The 19,484-nt window shown below is 44.6% G+C and overlaps 1 protein-coding gene across 3 annotated transcripts in view; it reads left to right on the top strand.

The window, feature by feature from the left end:
- LOC138522087 (major histocompatibility complex class I-related gene protein-like) overlaps positions 1 to 19,484 on the top strand; it is a 301,035-nt gene that overhangs the window by 47,460 nt on the left and 234,091 nt on the right. For all 3 annotated transcript variants that reach the window (XM_069635333.1, XM_069635332.1, XM_069635330.1), the window contains exon 2: positions 12,614 to 12,857. In XM_069635333.1, the coding sequence (XP_069491434.1) occupies positions 12,800 to 12,857 (58 nt within the window). In that variant the 5' untranslated portion in view covers positions 12,614 to 12,799. The remainder of the gene's footprint in view (positions 1 to 12,613; positions 12,858 to 19,484) is intronic.

The following is a 19,484-nucleotide window of genomic DNA, read 5'->3' as shown; positions in this document are numbered from 1 at the left end:
CCATGCATCAAACTCAGAAGAATTATGGAGATTAGTCATTTGCCACATCAAGTAGGACTGTTTACATTAGCCACATAGAAAAACTTAGCGAATAGCCAAAGCACTAACCACCCACTTCTACCTGCTCAAACGCACCACCCAAAAACTATACACGCCCACTACTCTAACAAACGTATACACTAATAAAACCAATACAAGCAACACACACTTTCAACTAACTAACCCGAACACTGGACCTTACCCATACCTAACTGAGTGTCTAAAAGACGTCTTTAACTGGATGAATGCCACCAACTTGAAAATCAACCCAGGAAAGACAGAAATCATGATTATATCCAAAAACCAAGAGAACAGCACCTACATTCCCTGGCCAACGTAAATGGTAACCGCACCACCACCATCTAAGGTAGTAAAAAATCTGGGAGTCCTGATGGACAACACCCTAACCTTAGAACCACAAATAAATGCAATAATCAAGAAATGCCTCTTCCTCCTTCACACATCAGAAAGAGTCCCACCTTTCCTCTCCTTCACTCACAGAACACTCACAATCGTCGCCCTCATCATGTCAAGAATCGACTATGCAAACAGCCTCTACCTCGGGATGCCAGAATACCTCCTGAAGAAACTATAACGCACCCAAAATGCTGCAGCCATACTCCTCCTAAAACTATCCAGAAGAGACCACATCACTCCAGCCCTAAAAACACTGCATTGGGTCCCAGTCAAACATCGCATCACCTTCCAAACAATGTGCATAACACACAGGGCAATCGGCGGACAGGGAGCTGAATTCCTACAAAAGAAAATAACAATCTACAAACCAACCAGACTCCTCAAATCAAGCAACGAAATCTGCCTGGAACCAAAACTATACCTCAAGAAAAAACTAGGGGGAATCCCCCTTCTCCCACCTAGCTGGAAAAAACTGGAACAACATCCCAAAAGAAATAACAAATACCAAAGACCACCTACAATTCAGAAAACTACTAAAAACCTGGCTCTTCAACACCGTAGATCCAAATTGAAACAATTAAACAGGAAACAGGAAAGAACAGGATAACAGATTTCAGGATGACACTGACAACACCCAGAACCGACGGGAAACTCCTACATTAACAAGAGAGACGACGCTAGGTCGAATAGGACACACGCCACACCCCATAAGGACGGAATTAGCATCCCAGCCCAACTCCATCCAACAACCTCACCCACTCCATGAACGCTACCAGGTACCATACTTGGATCGAGTTGTGTGAATGTTAGCAGTTGCCACACTTGAACTGAGTTGTGGACATAGGCATGCGCCGGGCCCGGTCAGAGTTGTGAATGATGGCAGGTTGACTTAATTGCCCCTAGGGTGTGATTCCCTGCCCGCCCCCCCTCGACCATAGGTAGGGCTGTGTGGAGTGGGCACAGAATCAACAGTCTTAATTTATGATGAGAGGCGCCGCAGGAGTTCGGCCTAGCGTTTTGACGAGAATAGAGCCAGAAAAAGTTGTGTAGTTCGTTTTGACTCAGAGACCTTCTTATGAAGCATTACTCAAAAATATGAAGCTGACACTTGAAGGTAGCAAGTCAATATATTTAATTTCACTTCTGTTCTTACCAGCTTTGATCATCATTAAACCTGCTATGATAAGAGCAATAAAAACGTATCATACTGTCATGTATAAAAAGAGCGTTATTGCATAAGCTAAAAACATGATTTGCGTTTTAACAAAGATCAAGTACAATTCATCATTTTTAAAATACCAGCTTGAGCAATCATGGAGTTCATGTTATGTTGTCTAAGCAATGCTATGGTATGATCAGGAGTGGAGTGACATAATAAAACACGCCTTCAGTCTCATATATGCAAACGGTTCAACCAGCACACTTAAACTCACGTTTGTCATGCCTTGCCGGGCGCCTTGCAAAGTTACCACGACTGCCTGTCGATGGGGCCTGCTGCTCCGGCACCTTCGATGGAAGGCTCCTCCCAACCCCCCACAATCTCGTGGTCTGCTCTCTGCTGCCTGCTGCATTTTTCTAGTCTGTGCTTTTTATATTAAAAGCACGACTTAATCTACATACACTATGTGCGTCATTTCCTAGGCCTGGAACGAAAGTCTAGAGTCTGAAACTGCTTTGTGCTTAGGTTTGCATTGCTTATATGGGGCATTTATGCAAACATTCAACTGACGTGCTGCTATTGACCCTTGATTATTTCCATTAGTATGAATGTGTTTCCGGCTTGACGAGCAAGCAAGGCGCAATGTTCTTTCCTGGCCTACTTCAACTGCCATTATATCGAATGCATTTTCTGAAGGGGTTTAAGCGCGACACTTGCTCTTGGATACTTTAACCGCACACGTGTATTCTGGTACCATACTTCCTGTCCCTGGCTGCTTATCAGCGCAGAAGCATCTCTCGACTCTGCTACGAGCTCATCTAAAACAGGAAGCTGCCACTTGTGGTTGGCTTTCTTCTGTTGAAAAGGGGAACTGTTCGCCTTTTAGCTGACCCTAACGGCACGTGTCTGTGAGTCTACAGCCAGTGTTTGATTTTGTCCTTTGAAAGCTAAGCTCACATTTTGTGTGAATGCATGCTATTTGCCAACAAACATCCATAGCTTACTACTATGATGGTGTCAACACCACGTGTATTTTCAAGGCATTAAAGGCATGGTCTAGTAAAAAATGTTATTTAAAAAATAGATAGGCAATATAAAAAAAAATACTAGAATTCTCTTTTTTAAAACTTCCTATGTAAAATTTTGAGCTATTCAAGCTCAAAATTCACAAAAGCAAGCACATGGGCGCATCCATTTTGTGAAATGGATGCCCTCCTGTGCTGGCTTTTGCTTTTGCGGCACTAATGAAGGAAAAGCCAGCCAGCTGTAGTAAACAAAAGCTACCGCTCGATGGCTTTCCCTTCATTAGTGCTGGACGCGGAGGACGGGGACCGGAGACCAGAGCAGGAAAGCTGCAGCTGAATCTCGGTAAGTGCTATTTATTTATTTTTAAAAATAAGCACTAGCTGGTTTTTTTTTTCTAAGTTTTCCGGGCTGGAGGAGCCTGGAAAACTTAGAAATAAAACTGCAGCTTTAAAAACGTTGTATTTATGTTTGCGGTCGCTTTTGAAAGAATATATGAAAGAACTGTAAACCTCCTTTAACAAACATATTTTTTGCAGTGCATACTGATGTGTCATTATCAGCAGTGCATGCTGAAGATGCAAGTCATCGGTGAATTGCCTAGGGCATGAGGCTCGACCATGACCCCAGCCCTACCAAACCACCCCGTTATCCACTGCACCTACCCTGCATCCTAGCTCAGTGTCCACTATACCCGAATAATGTGACCAACGGCCAGTGCTCATGGCTTGCAGCCATGGCCAGTCTCCACAATCCATGGGGCATGGGCTTTGGCATTCCCCAATAAGTAAATCAGAGTAGACATTTGTCCTTGGAGAGGGCCAGGCACCGACACTTTGGAAAAAATAAAACACAGGACAGATTTGCAAAACCATGGTTTCATTTCCTTGCTGATGTTCCATGCGCAGATTTGCTGCAATCCTGTCCAGCACTTCGGGCTGTAGCTGCAAGCAGAATTTCTTTTCCCAGTATTACTAATCCCGATTTCAAAAACCTTTACCACGTAGCCGCTCCCTGGTGGCCATGGCCAGTGGCCAGATTGTTCAGGTCGCTCGGCCACGACCCGGACAATATGACCACTGGCTATACCTCATTCATCAAAGATATATCACTATTTTCTGTACCTACATTATGACACTTCAAAAAATAAAACACGGACACATTTGTGAAACCATACTTTTGGGTCCTTGCTAATGCTCCTTGCGCAAGTTTGCTGCAAATCTGTCCATGTTTTATTTTTTGAAGTGCCAACACATGGGTACAAAGAATAGTGATATAACTTGGCCCCCACTTGACAAAATCCATCCAAACTTAAGGTTAGGTCTATAATCTATTTGCAAACTTGTGTGCAGATTTGTCAAACGGCACCAAATTAATAAGCCGTTCAATAATTGTGGTGCCCCCCCTCTACTTTTGCCCTCTTTTGACAAAATCCCACCAAACTTTGCAAAAACATTCAATGTTGCGTCTAAAATTATATTGCAACTTTTCATTGAATGGCGCCAAAGTTATAAGCCATCCAAAAACTGCCTTTCACCAACCCTATAATGCAGAAATATGCATGGATGTCCTCAAACGTTTGTCAAGTTCACGAACATCCCAGCAATGGCCACGAATATCTGAGATGCTCACAGAAAAAACCCAAATTGTTATAATTGTTTTGTTTTTTGGTGGACAGGGGGTGGGGGGGCTTTTTCAGGATTGCATCCTCATCACCCCAGAGATTTTCGGGCACAGTTTGCAAATTCAACATGGCGTCCGTTTCAAACGTTTTGACGCTCCTCACATTTTTGCCCAATCAGCTGGCGTGATGTCTCAGATTGGTCCATAGACATCTGCAGACACCGAATGAGGAAGCCGATCTCACAAATTGTTTGCGACCCCTGCCCCAAATTCAAAAATGTACACCAAATTTGCAAAAGCACTCTTTCGGGACCAAGCCGCAGCTCCTTGCGCAAGTTTGGTGCAAATCCGTCCAGCGGTTTGGCCTGTAGGCGTGAGCAATTTTTCCCCGGCTATGAGGATTACACGTTTTGGACCCCTCCCTATTACATTGTCCCCGCACCCCGGTCCCGCTTGACGAAACCTCAACAAACTTCGCGAAATCACTCAGAGGTAGCCATATACTTATTTTGCAAATTTTGATGAGGATTCGTCAAACGGCACCAAAGTTATAAGCTGGCCAAAAACTGCCCTTCATATGGGTTGAGCAACTTAACCATGTAATGAAATGATATGCAGTGCTTGCATCAACCACAGTTAATTAATTTGTGGTCTTCTACTTCGACTCTTCTATGTCGCATCTCTTTCTCAGCCTAGATATTCCAGTGAGTCGGGAGACACTGATAATCGGAACCTAGGCGCGTTTATGTAAAAGCTGTGGTAACTCCCTCCTGTGCCTACCTGCAGTAGTCTCTACTTGTTACTCTAGTTATTTTTGCCCCAGTTCCCGGTCCACCTCGTGATAATGGCAGTCAGTTGCTGCCATACGCTGTACAGCTTTCTGAAGTACACCATATCCTACCAGCATCCTGATACATGCGGGCAAATGCTGACATACACTGTCTGGCTTTCTGAAGTACACCATGTCCTACCAGCCTCCTGCCTTACTGTTCTGTGGAGAAAGTACACCCTGCACAATCTTTCAAGTCAGGTTCACATGGGGGGTGTTGTGTGGGAGGAGGCATGTGTATGACTGCTCCAGGCACCTGGGTGCATCCCTCTACCTTTTCCCTCTCTGCCAGCTTCTGTTGGCCATCACTCATCCATAAGCCTCACTGAGAGGGCTCCAAGGGGCCTATCTTTTCTTTGTTCCTGGTAATGGCCCATGTCTCCTTTCCGTCAGTCCTACATGGGCTGCTTGCTCTTGGGAAGACCCCAGTGGCCTGGTGCTGTCCACTGCACAACTCCACTTGGTAGGTTTTGTAACCGACAGGCCCATCTTCCATGTGGCTATGGCACCACTAACCTTTTCTCCTTGAACCAATAGCGATGAAGTCACTTACATACCTGGCAGACACCACAGACGTAATAAACCAAGTGGAAGGAGTACCGTTTGATCCTACGATTGACGTCAATATTACTTTAGATGTAGAATCTCTATATTCTAACATTGCTCAAAGAGAATCATTGTCCATCATGAAAGATTTTTTTAGAAAGAGACCTATCCAGGTGCCAAGCAATCTATTGATTGAGTTGTTGGAGATTGCGCTAACCAAAATATTTTTCTGGTTTAAAAATTCATATTCTATGCAGTGTGTGGGGTCAGAAATGTGAGACGGACAATTTGGTAAAGGTTTTTCACAAGAAGCCATTTTATTAACTCATAGGGGTTTGATAAACGCCTCACTGACCCTACCCTGAAGAGGATTTCCATGCCTATCAAAATAAACTAAAGGAAAACGCTAACAAAACGAATCTGTCCCTCACACCCATACATACATCAAACTCATAAAGGGAATATATGGCAATTCAAATGTAACAGACATAAGTTATGTTCAACATAAAACTAATAACTGTGTATCCTTGCAACCAGGTTTGGATCTCCTCCCCCAGATTCAAAGCAGGATTTTCAATCAAAGGTTCAGATAGCCAATTTCTGATCATAAAGTTCTTATTCCAAAAGTCTTTCACTTGGACTTTAACCAACAGTTCAAAGAGATGAGAAGTCTTTATGTCTCCACTTATAGAATAGAGTCCAACGTCTTCTTAAGAAACGAACACTTTAACAATTCTTCTGTATCAACAATGTTTTTTTAGCAGGATGATTCAACCTCTGTTCATGAAACACTTTAGTGGTCTTGCCACTTCTTCTTCACAACCTTTAACCACAATGCAGTGCTTCAATAATGTCTTGCTTGCCACTAACCTGCGAGGACTACCACTAAAAGGTCCCTATCCTGGTATACTCGCCTGCCAGGACAAAAGCTCCTAACACTACTACAAGTACTCTGTGGTGAGGTTTGCTTCAAACCTTTTAGAAAAGTCTTTGACTTTCAACAGCTTCAAAATTCACAACTTCTAGGAAAACATGATACAACAGTGGAACAAACGGCACCAATGTGTATTTTCCCCTCGCAATGCAGGTTATGCCCCTCTCCTCCTTGATTCTCCTCTACCAGGAGGGTTTCTCTCCTGCCACTTTTGTTTTCCCACTTATAACTGCTGACAATCTTTCTTTATTACACTTGACCCTCTTTGATATGATATGATAAGGTATTTATAACGCGCTTAATACCCAGAGGTTTCTAAGCGCGGACCCGGGGATCAAACCTGTGTGCGCCGTGTCGTCTGGCTTCCAAGGCGAGCATGTTGCCTCTGAGCTATCCTCCCGAGACTATCCTCTTTGACTTGGACAATGCTTGTTGATGTCTTGCTTAAATATTGCCTCTTCATCTCTCTTGCAATAATGGTTAAAATCTTTCTGCAATAATGCTTTCTTGTTATTTTGCCACTGGGACTTAAATGATTTGTGAGTTATTGCCCCATCTTTACTTTGGCAATGGTGGTTATAGTTGGCTTGTTTCAGTATTGCCCCATCTGTACTTTGGCAATGGTTTGCGACCGTTCTCTTCTTGTCTTTTTCCAAAGTTCTTATTGCGCCAATATGACTTCCTTATTTCAGTTTGGTATTCAAAATTATCAGTAGCTAGCGGTCGATTACGGAGTGTACCAGGATTACCCGACAATGGAAAACTCGGTTTTTGCACATGCGTCCGTTCGATCTGCTGCCACTGCTCGTTCTGTCTCCCCTGCCACCTCCTGCACGGCAGACTGCCTCTATTTTCCTGCGACCTGTGCCAATCGGGATAGGAGCCTTTCTCGCTCCTAGTGTACACCAGTGCTCGCCACCCACCAGGACACAGCTCACAATCAGGAGAGCGTCTCTCTCCAGTGGGAAAGCTAGTTGCAACACTGCTTCCCGCTGTGCAACCTCTGCAATTAAGGTTATCAACCTTGGAGACCCTCTCAGGACCGACATCCGCTTCAAAGATACCGGCTGCTCCGGTTCTTTTCTCTTGTGCTGCAACTGCAACAGATAGTCTCTGCAACTCCACCTTCTGTTTCTTCATGGCCTGCAACTCCACCTTCTGTTTCTTCATGGCCTGCACCTGAGTGGGCCTTATATATTAAGTCCCACTCGCGTGTGGGTCATTAGAACAACTAGACTGCATGTTGCAGTTTAATGCCTCTGACTCACTCTTGTTAGTCCCAGTACTTGGGGGCGGAGGGGGGAGTATTGTGGGGCTTGATATCCCCAATGTTCTTATTACCCCTTTCTTCACGACTGTAAATATCCACTTTATTGGATTTACATTGTTTATTGAATAGACTCCTAGGGAAGGGTTTTAGAGGGGTTAATGGTTGGTCCAGATTTAAGAAGGAATTATGTTCATCAGGGAGTTTTAAGGTTCTGATTCCCACATGTTTTGTTTTCCTGTTGATCACAGGAGTTTTCACTACCCTCAATGGGGGTAACTTTGTGAAGGGAAGTCTTACTCTGACAACAAGCCATTGAATATTCTGGCACCATAGAAATCTCCCTCTCTGAATAAGACAAATACATCTCTCAGCAGAATCCTCCTGTTCCCTTGGGGCCTCCTCCTCCACCAGCTAATACCACCCCCAGGGACAGGATCAGGTGGCATCTTCCTTCCCTTGGCCACCTGGAAGGAGAATTTAGGCAGGGATTCTGTGAGGATTCTGCAGGATTCATCACCAACAACTATTAATTCTGGTTGACAACATACCATACAAACTGGCTCTTGAATTCGACAACAGCTATATCGATGATATCATCTGGGACACCAGCAAAGGGAGATATTGGTATTTTTCATGACTGGATTCATTAATTGAATTCTAACTTGAGATTCACAATGCATTCTGATAACGACGGATCACATTTCTGGATCTCTTAATAAAGAAGTATGCCATTTAGTCGTAGTTCTATTCCATAAGGAAACTGATAAAAATACTATTTGATGCTACGATTGTTTCCATCCACAAGCATTACAGAATAATATTCCTTATGGTCCATTTCGAAGCGCCAGACGGAATTGCACTATCGTGAATGATTTCCCTTTACAATCTAATCTCATTCGAGCCTGTCTATCCAAGAGGGGCTACCCTATGAGACTGTTAAGACAGTCTAAAAAAGAGCTAAAAATAAACCTAGAGACATTGTGTGCAAAAATACTGTGAAAGATAAGGTGAATGATCGTCTGGTATGTGCCATGACCTACAATACTCGCCATAATGAGTTCAGGAAAGCAATTTCCAAACTTTGCCACCTATTGCAGTGGGAAAACTCTACCTGATCCTTTGTTTGTATACAAAAAAGGAAGGACTTTGAAGGAATGGCTGTCCTGTTCAGCTAGTCTCTAAATCTAGACCGTTGATCACCTCCATGTGGGCGATGGAACCAGTGACTGGCATTTTTCCATGTGGTAGTTGTAGTAGATCAACATCTCTGTGCACTTCCATCATCATTAATTACTAGACATGGACTTAGAGGCCATACTACATGTAATAGTAGCAACGTTCTTTATGCGTTGACATGTCCCTGTGCGAAGACTTTTATTGGGCAAACGTCCAGGCCTGTGAAAATGAGGATTACTGAACACAGGTCTAGGATTAGGAGGCAGATTCTAATGTCACCATTGGTTACCCACTTTTTGGCTGAGAGACATGGCCCTGACAATTTCAAATGGGGGGCAATTGAAACCTTTTATGGTACTAATGAATGAACACATCTGCCAACGTGAACTATGGTGGATGTACCATACTCTGTCATGTTAGAGGCTTAAGCAATCGGGAATAATGGATTAACAGTCTACCAGGTTGGTTTTCCCACTTGCTATTTGGATTGCCGTTGTTGGTAACTTTACCATACCTTGAATTGGACACACTGGGCAAGCAAGGTATACAATAAGCAGTGTTGCAGAGCACTTTGCTATGCAATTCTGCAGGTTTGCTAATTAAATTGGCACTTATGTAGCAAAGCTAGCTATTAAGTTGCCCTGTTCAATGAAAGCACAGCTCGGCCTGCATTCTGCTCTTGCCTTCAGGGCTCTCTGCTCTTTTCTCTGTTTACTGCAAGTTCAATGGGGCTAATGGAGAAGGAGTGCAGCAGTTATCCTCTCCTCCGCGCTAAGTGCCAAAGGCCTGTGTGGGAGTGCTAAGCAACATTTTCTTTTCTTTTTCAAATCATTGCAAACAAGAAGTAATCGGGGGTGGAGGGGGAGGGGTTGGGGCGGATACTTGTATTAAGCTAACTAAATCCTGTTTGGCAAAGTCAGGTATGTGTTAACTTTATTTGTTTTTTTTAAGACAGTCATGCAATTCCATTCCTAAAACAATGGGCCTCATTATAAGTATGGCGGTCCGGATACAACGGCACAGCTAAGCTTACCGGTGCCGTTGTATCCGGACCGCCATACTACGAGTTGTGCTTGCGGCTCCCACACTGCCCGCCAGGTCGGACCTGGCGGGCAGAGCGGCACCAGCAAACGCAGCAAGTCGGTTGCACCGGCACCGTTGTTAACGGTGCCGGTGCATACGACGTCCCCATTCCCATTGAGCCCTATAGGGCTCAAATGGGAATGGGGACTGACAGGCACCGGCACCCGGTAATGACAGAATTACCGGGTCCGGTTAACTCGGAATCACCAGTGATTCCTCATTGCCGGGTACCGGTAAAATCACAAGTTTGGCAGCAGCCGCACCTGTTTTACTGGCATGGCTACCGCCAAACTCGTAATGAGGCCCAATTTATTGTTGCATAATGCATATTTACAGAATTGCTACTGTAAAAACCTGCATTGTCTCCATGCTTTCCAGTACAGTTTCGGTTTGTGTATCTAAATCTGTGTTGCCTATATTTAATTTTGTTGTGGAAGATGAGTGACTTTTGGGAATGTTCATGGCCAAATTCTTTCAATAAGCCTAGTTCTGTAACCTGCTGGTTGCATACTTCTACATCTGTGGAACTGGTGTTCAACCCATGAGCTGATCCTATACTCCTTGACATTCTATCTTATCAATCTGTCTTTATATCAGCTATCCTGAAAGTGAGATGGCTGCAATCTCTACATTATTCCACCTAGTTTGCCCAGTTATTTGCCTGCTACGCCATTCACTTTGCTTAGTCTCTTACTGTCTTTTCTCTTACATAATGAATACACAAGGCTAACAAGATAGATGTTAACACATAGTAGTGATCAATAGTTCTATTCAGTCCAGGCTCGGACTGGCCTACAGGGCAATAGGCCCATGACTGAACCAAAAACACAAAATGCTGGTCTGGGCCAGTTCTTTTTTGGTCATAGTGGGCCAGTCTCTTGGCCAATTTGGCCCCGTTTCATTTAATTCATGTTGCTGAATAAATATTCTTTAAAATGCACAATTTTCATCACACTTTATCAAAAAAATCCCCCTTGGTTGCTAGTGAAACAGTCACAGAAGGAATGAATAGCCATTTGCAACGGTGGGCCACTTTGTTCATTGGTGCCAGAGACAATTTTATGGCCTAGTCTGACCCTGATCCAGTCTGTACATCTACAGATCTACTGCACTACCACACACTGTAGTTAGCCTCCAGAGCTTGCTTTGCTCTATGATAAATTATTGCATTATATATTAGCACCTATGGGAGAGAACTGGCCAAACGCTTTCTATCATATCTATTTAATTGTGTCCATTCGTGGGGGGTGTTTGAAACTTTTATTTAACATTTACTTTGCAGTAAATGCCAAAGGTTTCACTGTGAATGGCTGGACTCTGGGTGGCAGCGGTGTTCCAAACGTAGTGGGTTTGTGGTGACTTGCTTAATTTTAGAGAAACCGCATTTAAATTTGTTGTCATCCGTTGCCATGGGTTGAGTGCATTTCTCTTAGGTCAAGTAGGTAAACTAAGTTACTTGACCTGCAGGTCTCTTGGAATTTTAAAGAATTTGCAAGGCTCAACTCCTCGCACTGTCTTAGTTTTGCGGTACACAAAACGGCTGCATTGTTGCTCATTTTATATCTTGGGTACAAATAACTTCTGGTGACATTAAAAATAATAATACAATATTGCTAATCAGATTGGTTTGTTTGCTAGCCAAGAACATTTAAATTAGAAAACTCTGCTATCAATTATTTGAATGCAACTGTATACCTTGGGCAAGTGCTAGTCACAATTGTTACATCGTGTTATGTATCGAAAGCTATGCACCAATCGGGTTCCTTTTTATCAGACCTATATAATCGGGTGCGATACTTTGTGAATTGTAGGCAATCGCAGCTTTTTCGGTTTTTGGCATCTAAATAGGCAGCTGCCCTCACAATCATGGTGGTGCCCTTAAACAACAAATAAAAAATGAAAGGTCTTTTGAAATGGGCAAGTAGCCTCAATGTTGCTTATCTTTGGTAGATACGAGTGCATTATTGAATTAAATCGCACAACATGGCGCCTACCATCATGGGCGAATTAGTCATTCAGCGCGCAACTTGATACGTGGAATCCTAGGCGCTTGTCTTTCTACCAGACCTTTTGCACGCTGACCCCCTTGCTCCAGAAGTCCCTTAACCGTGAGGCCACATTGAAACTTGCACCACGCCATCTATGATAAGGCGATCTTGTGCACTCAAGCACTCGTGAGGTAACATGCTGCGTGTTCCAAAAACTGGTAATGAAATAAATACATTCCTTAATTATTAATTGTATGGTATTTATTGAGCGCTAACCTAGCTTCGAGAAGCTTTTCAGAGGTAATAGAACAGATGTACTTAGGGGGGTGGGATACAGAGGGGAGGTCCATTTTACTTCGTTGAAAAACAAATACAAGGTGAATTTTACTTTCTGTATTTTTTGCCTTTAATAGAGTAATAATTATGTTCGTTTTCAGTGTTTTGGTTGAGCTTTTCTCTTCATATTTCTTTTTCCTGTCCCACAGAAACTTCAATATTTACGTGATTGTTCTCCTTTTTTCTGCAGATTTGCACAGAGTTCACTGGTGATCTGCGCTGGATGGAGTCTGCTTGCGCTGCTGGGTTCCGCTGCTGCTATCTTGCCATTGTTTAATGCTGCTGCTATTCTGCTGCTGTTGCATATCAATCCCTTTTGGTCCTTCCCGTGGCAGTCATCTAAGGAGCAAAGCAATTGGCCAGTGATCGGACGAGCATGTGTATAGCTTTGGTGATTTTCCTTGTGATCTCCTGCATCGGGCTCGAGTGCCAAGGTATCCATGTTCAAATTGTATAGAAGAACTATGCCATTGGTCAGAATAAAATTCCTGGAAGTAGCTCCAGGAGCTGACCTGTCAGTATTGATCTGCATACACCTCTTATGCAGGGTCTGAGACCCAACCCCCTTTCGGCCTAGTTTTAGGAGATTGGTGTGTGCTTTCAAAAACAAAACGGGTAAAGGGAGCTTGTTTGTCAAGATACTTGCTCCAAACTGATATGAATAAATGGCTGCAGAAGTCCTCTTATCCAAGATTCTGTCTAGAAGCAAGTCCAAGCCCACCATTCGGTCAGCAGTGGTGCAATCCGGGACCACTGTAGCTTTCACTCGTGCCACACACCTAGACTTTTAGGCACCACAGATGTGGAGTGGGACCAGGCAGTACCACCCACTTCCTGGCCCACACACAAAGGCATCACTAGGGTGATACAAAAGTAACCCCACTGTAAGATGCTTTGTGCACTGTCAAATAGTAACCAAAAAGACAGTACTGATAGTCTGAGGGGTTGATCGGTTTCCCCTTGGCAAAATGAGCATAATGCCAGGGGTGTGGATCTGGAGGCTTCACCTCCCTGTACACACTCGGAATCCTGCACTGGCTTCCAGTTAGCCTAAGAGCAACCTTCAAAGACATGTGCATCTCACACTGAGCTCTCCATTCAGGACCAGAGTACATTCAGTAAACAATCGTCCACTACCAGCCCCCCAAAAACCTCTGATCGGGCTCAGATCACCTCCTGGCTATTCCACCACACCACTCCACTAGAGTTGGCGGCTGGGCTTTCTCTATCCTAGCGCCCACCATCTGGAACACTATTCCTCTACACATCCGCTGCACCGAATCAAAAAAGCCCTCAAAACCTGGCTCTTTACTGCTCTATCCTGAAAATCCCATTAACCCGAAGTATATAAACTGTCTCCCCAGGTGGGGTTGGCTGCATTCGCGGCATCTCCAACCTTTTTGCTCCAAACACCTGATTGCCGACTGTGTTCGGGGCAGCCCGGACCCCCACACTCGTACACCTGTCACGACCCCGCCTTCTCTCAAGCGCCACTAGCTGATTCACAGCACTCGCATGTAGTGTCACAGAATTCAGGAACACATGCACCAGGCAAACTGAAAAATACGGACTAATCACAACCATGGTAGTGGAGGCACAGTGGTTGTAATAGAACCATTACGTCCTCCACCACAATCGACCATCTAACCCAGATAGAAGAATCTGGCCTCCTGTGGCGATTAGTTGGAACATAGACTGTGGTTGCCTCTAACTTTCAATCACAGCTGCAAGAACCAACAGAAGAAGCCAAATACCTGAGAGGGCACCCTAACATCAAAGGGGTCCCTAATTGGCGGCAATGGTATGTATAATACGGTTGTAGGTCAAAGGATTGAATCAAAAGGATCGAAATGCAATAGGGTCGAATCAAAAGGACCAAAAATAAAAGGTTGAATGTTTTTTTTGGGGGGGGGCGTCCCCCCTCCAAACCCCTGTTGTTGGTGTAAAAACCACTTTTTTTTCCTATATGGAAACCCAAAAAAAAAAATACATTTAAAAAAAGGCCTTCGACCTTTTTTTTTTTTGTCGATCCTATTGACTCGACCCTATTGCATTCGATCCTTTTGTTTTAGATCCTTTGACTGGACACCGTATAATACACCACTCCACTGGCCGCTGGCACGGCTAACCATACACATCAGTATACAGCAAGGACCACGTCAAAAATGTGTGGTCGTACTGTTGACATAAATTCTCCACCGGACTACGCCTCAACACCTCTTGACGGCATAATGCGGTGCAGTCCTACAGTAAATTTGGCCACTCTGAACACATAGCAAGTCACTAGCACTTACGCCACCCCTGTTCTTTTCGGCACCCATCCACATGCCTGACTACATGGGTTGCTTTTCTACCGGAGCCCGGCCAGCCCTGCTAAACCTTTTTCGGCCAAATGCACACATGCATCATAATCATGCCTCGGGACCTCCAGCACTGTGGACTTCGGTCTTCCGAGGGCGTTCCCACTAACATTGCATTGAAAATATAATAATGGTAAAATTGGCGCTATACAAATGAAGTACAATCACAAAAGCAGGTTTAATGATCTAAAAAATGTGAAACTACTAGGTGATGTCAGTCTTTTCTAAAGTTATGCAGATCCGTGTGGCGCAGGGAGGGGCATAATGGAAGAGCATCAGCTTGTTTTTCCAAATTGACCTTGCTGGCATATATTGGTCAAGATTAATACTAAATGCATTGGCATCTCTATGGAACCTGCAGCCCAACACACCAGTAGATTAATGGATCTCTGCGGCCTAAAGGTCACTGATTCATATCCTGTGTTAGCGAATCTTCCTTTTTGCGGCTTTTCCCGCCTCGATTTGTTAGAGCCTCAGCAGATCTGCTGACAATTGTGGTACATTTTTACGCCACTTGCCCTTCTGTGCCTTAACGAGCTCATCTATCCATGGTGCTAAGAGTTCTGAAAAATGGTCCTTCTATATTATGTTTGAAAGGGACACTCCTAACTATTGTCACCTTACTATGCCAAGGTAAGTCAGTTTCCCACCTGTAACCTGAGGTATTTGACGTATGACTGGGCCCGGTGACATTTCACTGGTTGGGGCCTTCCTTTGTTGGTTATAGACTGATGTATGCTCTGGTGTCTTATGTCACCCTCCCAAGTCTTGCTGTGGACGGCCATGTCATCTAGATGGGCCACAGCAAAGGTCTGACATGGAGTTCGGAGGCTACCCATCAATCGTTGTACTGTAGCCGGGGCCCTACGCAATCCAAAGAGTAGAACCATGAATTGAAACCAGCCTTTAGATGATTACGTCTTTTTCAATTTGGCATCTTTATCCAGGGGCACCTGCCAATAACCCTTGGCGAGGTCTAGTGTGGTAATGTACTTGGCAGTCCCCTCCGTCTCATCAATTCAAGGCATTGAGTATCCATTGAACTTCTAAATCGCGTTGAGCCTCAGAAGTCAATGCAAAACCTCCAGCTCTGTCGGGCTTTGGGATTGAGGCAATTGGAGAAGACCACTCGCTGAAGGATCTTTGATTTACACCCAGCTGCAGTATCTTCTTGTTGCCTTATTTTCTAAGAATCTTTCTGGCCTCTGGTAGCCGGTAGGATTTTAGTCTGCTTTCCCTTCTGGGTGGTGTTTATTCTTATACACCACCTGTACCCTTCCTGGATTAGAGGGGAAGACATTTGGATATCTGCCGAGTAGTTCTGCCAGTTCCTTGTCTCTGGATATCTTTATAATTGTTCTTTTCTAATGCGCTTAATGCCAATGATTGGTTTCTAAGCACAGGATCGGGATTCAAACCTGTGTTGCGCTGAGTTGTCTTGCTTCCAAGACAAACGTGTTTCCCCTGAGATATCCTTCCTCACCATGAAGGGGGGGGGCATGGCGACTCCTCATAGACATGGGTAGCTAGGGGAATCTCCCTTGTGTTCTCATTAAATGCCAGAATCTCTGATTTGTCAGGCTTTCAGCTCGTTAACGTGATATAAGAAAAGCATCTCGACTCTTATCTCGTTCCTGAACCTTGTAGGTGAGGCAAGAGACCATCTCAGTAATGTCGTGTGACCTGTGCCACCTGGCTAGCAACATATTCTGAGAGGTGGGGAGTAACACCTGACCTTTGTCCTCCCTCCCCAAAAGCTATCTGTTAGGAAAGATTCCTCTTTACTGCACCTTTCCTTCTATTTCTATGGACCCCTTTTTGTTATCTGACCTGTTCTTTTTGCAGTACATTGAAGCCTTAAGCTTCACTGCACTGTCTTTTGCTCATCAGTCATGGGGAAACTGACATGTCCTTCAGGCTGCCAGTACTGGGAAACATTGTTTCCCTTAGTCTTGTTACTTTGTTACTATTTTTAGTAACATGTTACCACTTGTAATGTTTATCATCTGACAATGCAGTACAATGGGGTACACTTTTTGTTTTGCACTAGACTAACACTCGGACACATTTTGTTTACTGTAGGTGTGCTAAATAGAAAGCTGGTGGCAGCAGTGACTTTTGCCAATTGTTTTGTCCATTTTGTTTTAGCCTTGCTGCGTTTGGCTACTAACTGTGGCTATTCGTCAAACATTGCCATTCCACAAGGTTTTTTGCTTCTCCTTTGGCCATCTTGTCTTTTAGCCTTCTTCCTGGCCTGACAGCTTTTCGTCTTTCCAAGGAGGAGAGGCATCACCTACCATTACTGCAAGGAGAGTTGTTTTATTTCCATGGGACATACAATCGGTCATGATTATTTGGTAAACACACCAGATTATTATCAAGAAAAGGAGAAATAATTGGTGAGCCATTGTGGCATCCAGGAAGTAATGATTGACAACCAATTCTCATCATTATGAATTCCCCCCCTGCTTCTTCCATATCCATTTTTTGTTTTGCCATCTGCTTTATTGCAGTCGTCAGTGTGCCATTATCTGAATCGTGAGGAGGCGCGTACGTGCAGCACGTGCTGCTGATTTGTCGGTGCCCGCCCATTCCATTGCTGTTATTAAATCTAATACAATTCTGTTTTGCAGCGCCAATAGCCATAGCGCACGCAGTTCTTCACGGATTGCGTTGAGCCCATGCTCAGTGGCGTTTGACAGTTTCATCAAGTTCCAGCAGACTATTTGAATCCACATTTCCTTTGCAGCTGTTTGTATTCCAGGGACCAGGAGGGGGCCGGAAAAACATCTCTGTTTTGGTGAAGTCTATATTGTGTTGGTATCTTCTCAAGAGCCTCGTCTGCTTCTTTTGAGAACTAGTTGGATCTTTTCGTTTGTCTTGCTGCATGTGAGCTTGTTTGTCCTATGACCATTGGGGGCACTTCAGGGGACTGGGACTGTGTCCTGGACAATTCTACATGACTTTCAGGGATCCGCGGTATAGGGAGGGGCATGCAGGATCACTAAGGAACATACTCTGTTCCATGTGTGAGGTCAATAAAAAATATCCTTTCGTGCCACATTGACGCAGGAAGTCCATGATTGTGGCAGTCCCCTCATCCAAGGCTGGGATCACATAGGTTTCGTTACATTTACTGTTCTGGCACACTTCCTTTGCCCTGAAACGGAGTGAAGATAGAGTGAGGTTCTCTACTGTTACAGGTTGCTCATGTTGATGCAGATTGGTCATTTTATTCACATAAGCTGCCCATACATTTCTCCAACTCATCTGTTTTCTTTATAGCTTGTTCTGGAAATCCCATAAGTCCTTATGCATTGAATATTGCTTGACCCCTCACCCCCTTTTTATTCCAATAAATTGCTCCCTCTATCAGCATCCGTGGTTTTGCAAGACATTGTACACCTCCATTGTTCCCCTTTCTTTCGGATTCTTTGGATCTTTCTTCCATTTTCATTTGTACTGTGTGTTCCTGAAACTGCCCTTTGTGAGAAACCTGAATGTGTCTCACCCGCTAGTCCCCAGAGATCTGTCGTCCAGGTGGCCAAGATACAGCCATCACTATTGGATCCAGTTCCTGGGGGTGGACCAGTGGGGAAGGTTCACCTGGATGAGGGGTGTCCGGGGAGTGGATGTGAGACTCCGACGGTTGAGATGCAGTACCCCCTTCCTTGTAACACCTTTTCACCATCCTACCCTGTAGGATATTTAGAAGCTCTATCCCCCTCTTTTTCCGACATGAACACTTTCCTACTCCGTAACAGACAACAGACTAACACCATAGCCGTTTACCTGACATGTCCCAACACAAGGGTCAGGCAGAGTCGGGCAATTGACAATAATCGCACACACCTAACGGCCCTTTACATTCCCCACAGGGTTAAAGGCGGAGCACACTTCGAGCAAGGGCGAACACACAAGGAAACGGCTACACTGAAACAGCAGTTCAAGCAGAGAAGCGTAACGAGACCTGCAGGGGGAACTGCCCATGCCCTTTTCACCCTGGACCCGCAAAGCCTCCGAAAAGGGAATTACAAGATGGTGCAAAGGGGCCTCCCGCATTGATAACACAGGCGGGGAGGCCCGCTGGTTACCGTGGTACCATCCTTGACGCCAGAAGAAAGCCAAGCCAGCAGACCCGACATAATTGGTGAGTCAGAGGAAGCTGATGGTGAACTGAATCGTATTGAGCCCAAGGTTGCAAGTGGCAACATTAGATGAACGCAAGAACTTGTGAACAAAGAACTTGGGTGTGTTTGAACTTTTGGGGGCAGCCCAGAGAAGGGCCAGCTGCAGAGTGGTCAAGTGCCACAGGAGTGCTAATTCGAAGGACTCTTGCTGGCCCTTTTGCATTTGAACCTGCAAGTACAGAAGGCCCTAGGAAAGGGTGGCGTGAGGTATCGGCGTGGTCCTACAAGGGTCACTCAAATCCCTTGTACACTCGAAAGTCTCTGACCCGTTGCCAAGAGAAAGCTAAGGGAATTGAATCCTGCATCGTGAGAACGTAAAGTGAACTGTATATTTGGCAAACGTGAACCGGGTTTGAGGGATGCCTGTGAGTTGGGGTGAAAAGTAATACACCCGTGAACACTGTGTCGACAAGAGTGAACCCAGCCGAGGGTTGTCTGGAGTGGGAAGTTGTTTAAAGAGACACTACGGCTCTTGAAAATTGTAACCTGCATTTGAAAGGCCACAGTGAAC

The sequence above is a fragment of the Ambystoma mexicanum genome, chromosome 13, assembly GCF_040938575.1.
Source record: "Ambystoma mexicanum isolate Mex_15411 chromosome 13, UKY_AmexF1_1, whole genome shotgun sequence".
Lineage (NCBI taxonomy): Eukaryota > Metazoa > Chordata > Amphibia > Caudata > Ambystomatidae > Ambystoma > Ambystoma mexicanum.
This window is presented reverse-complemented; position numbering and strand designations above follow the sequence as displayed.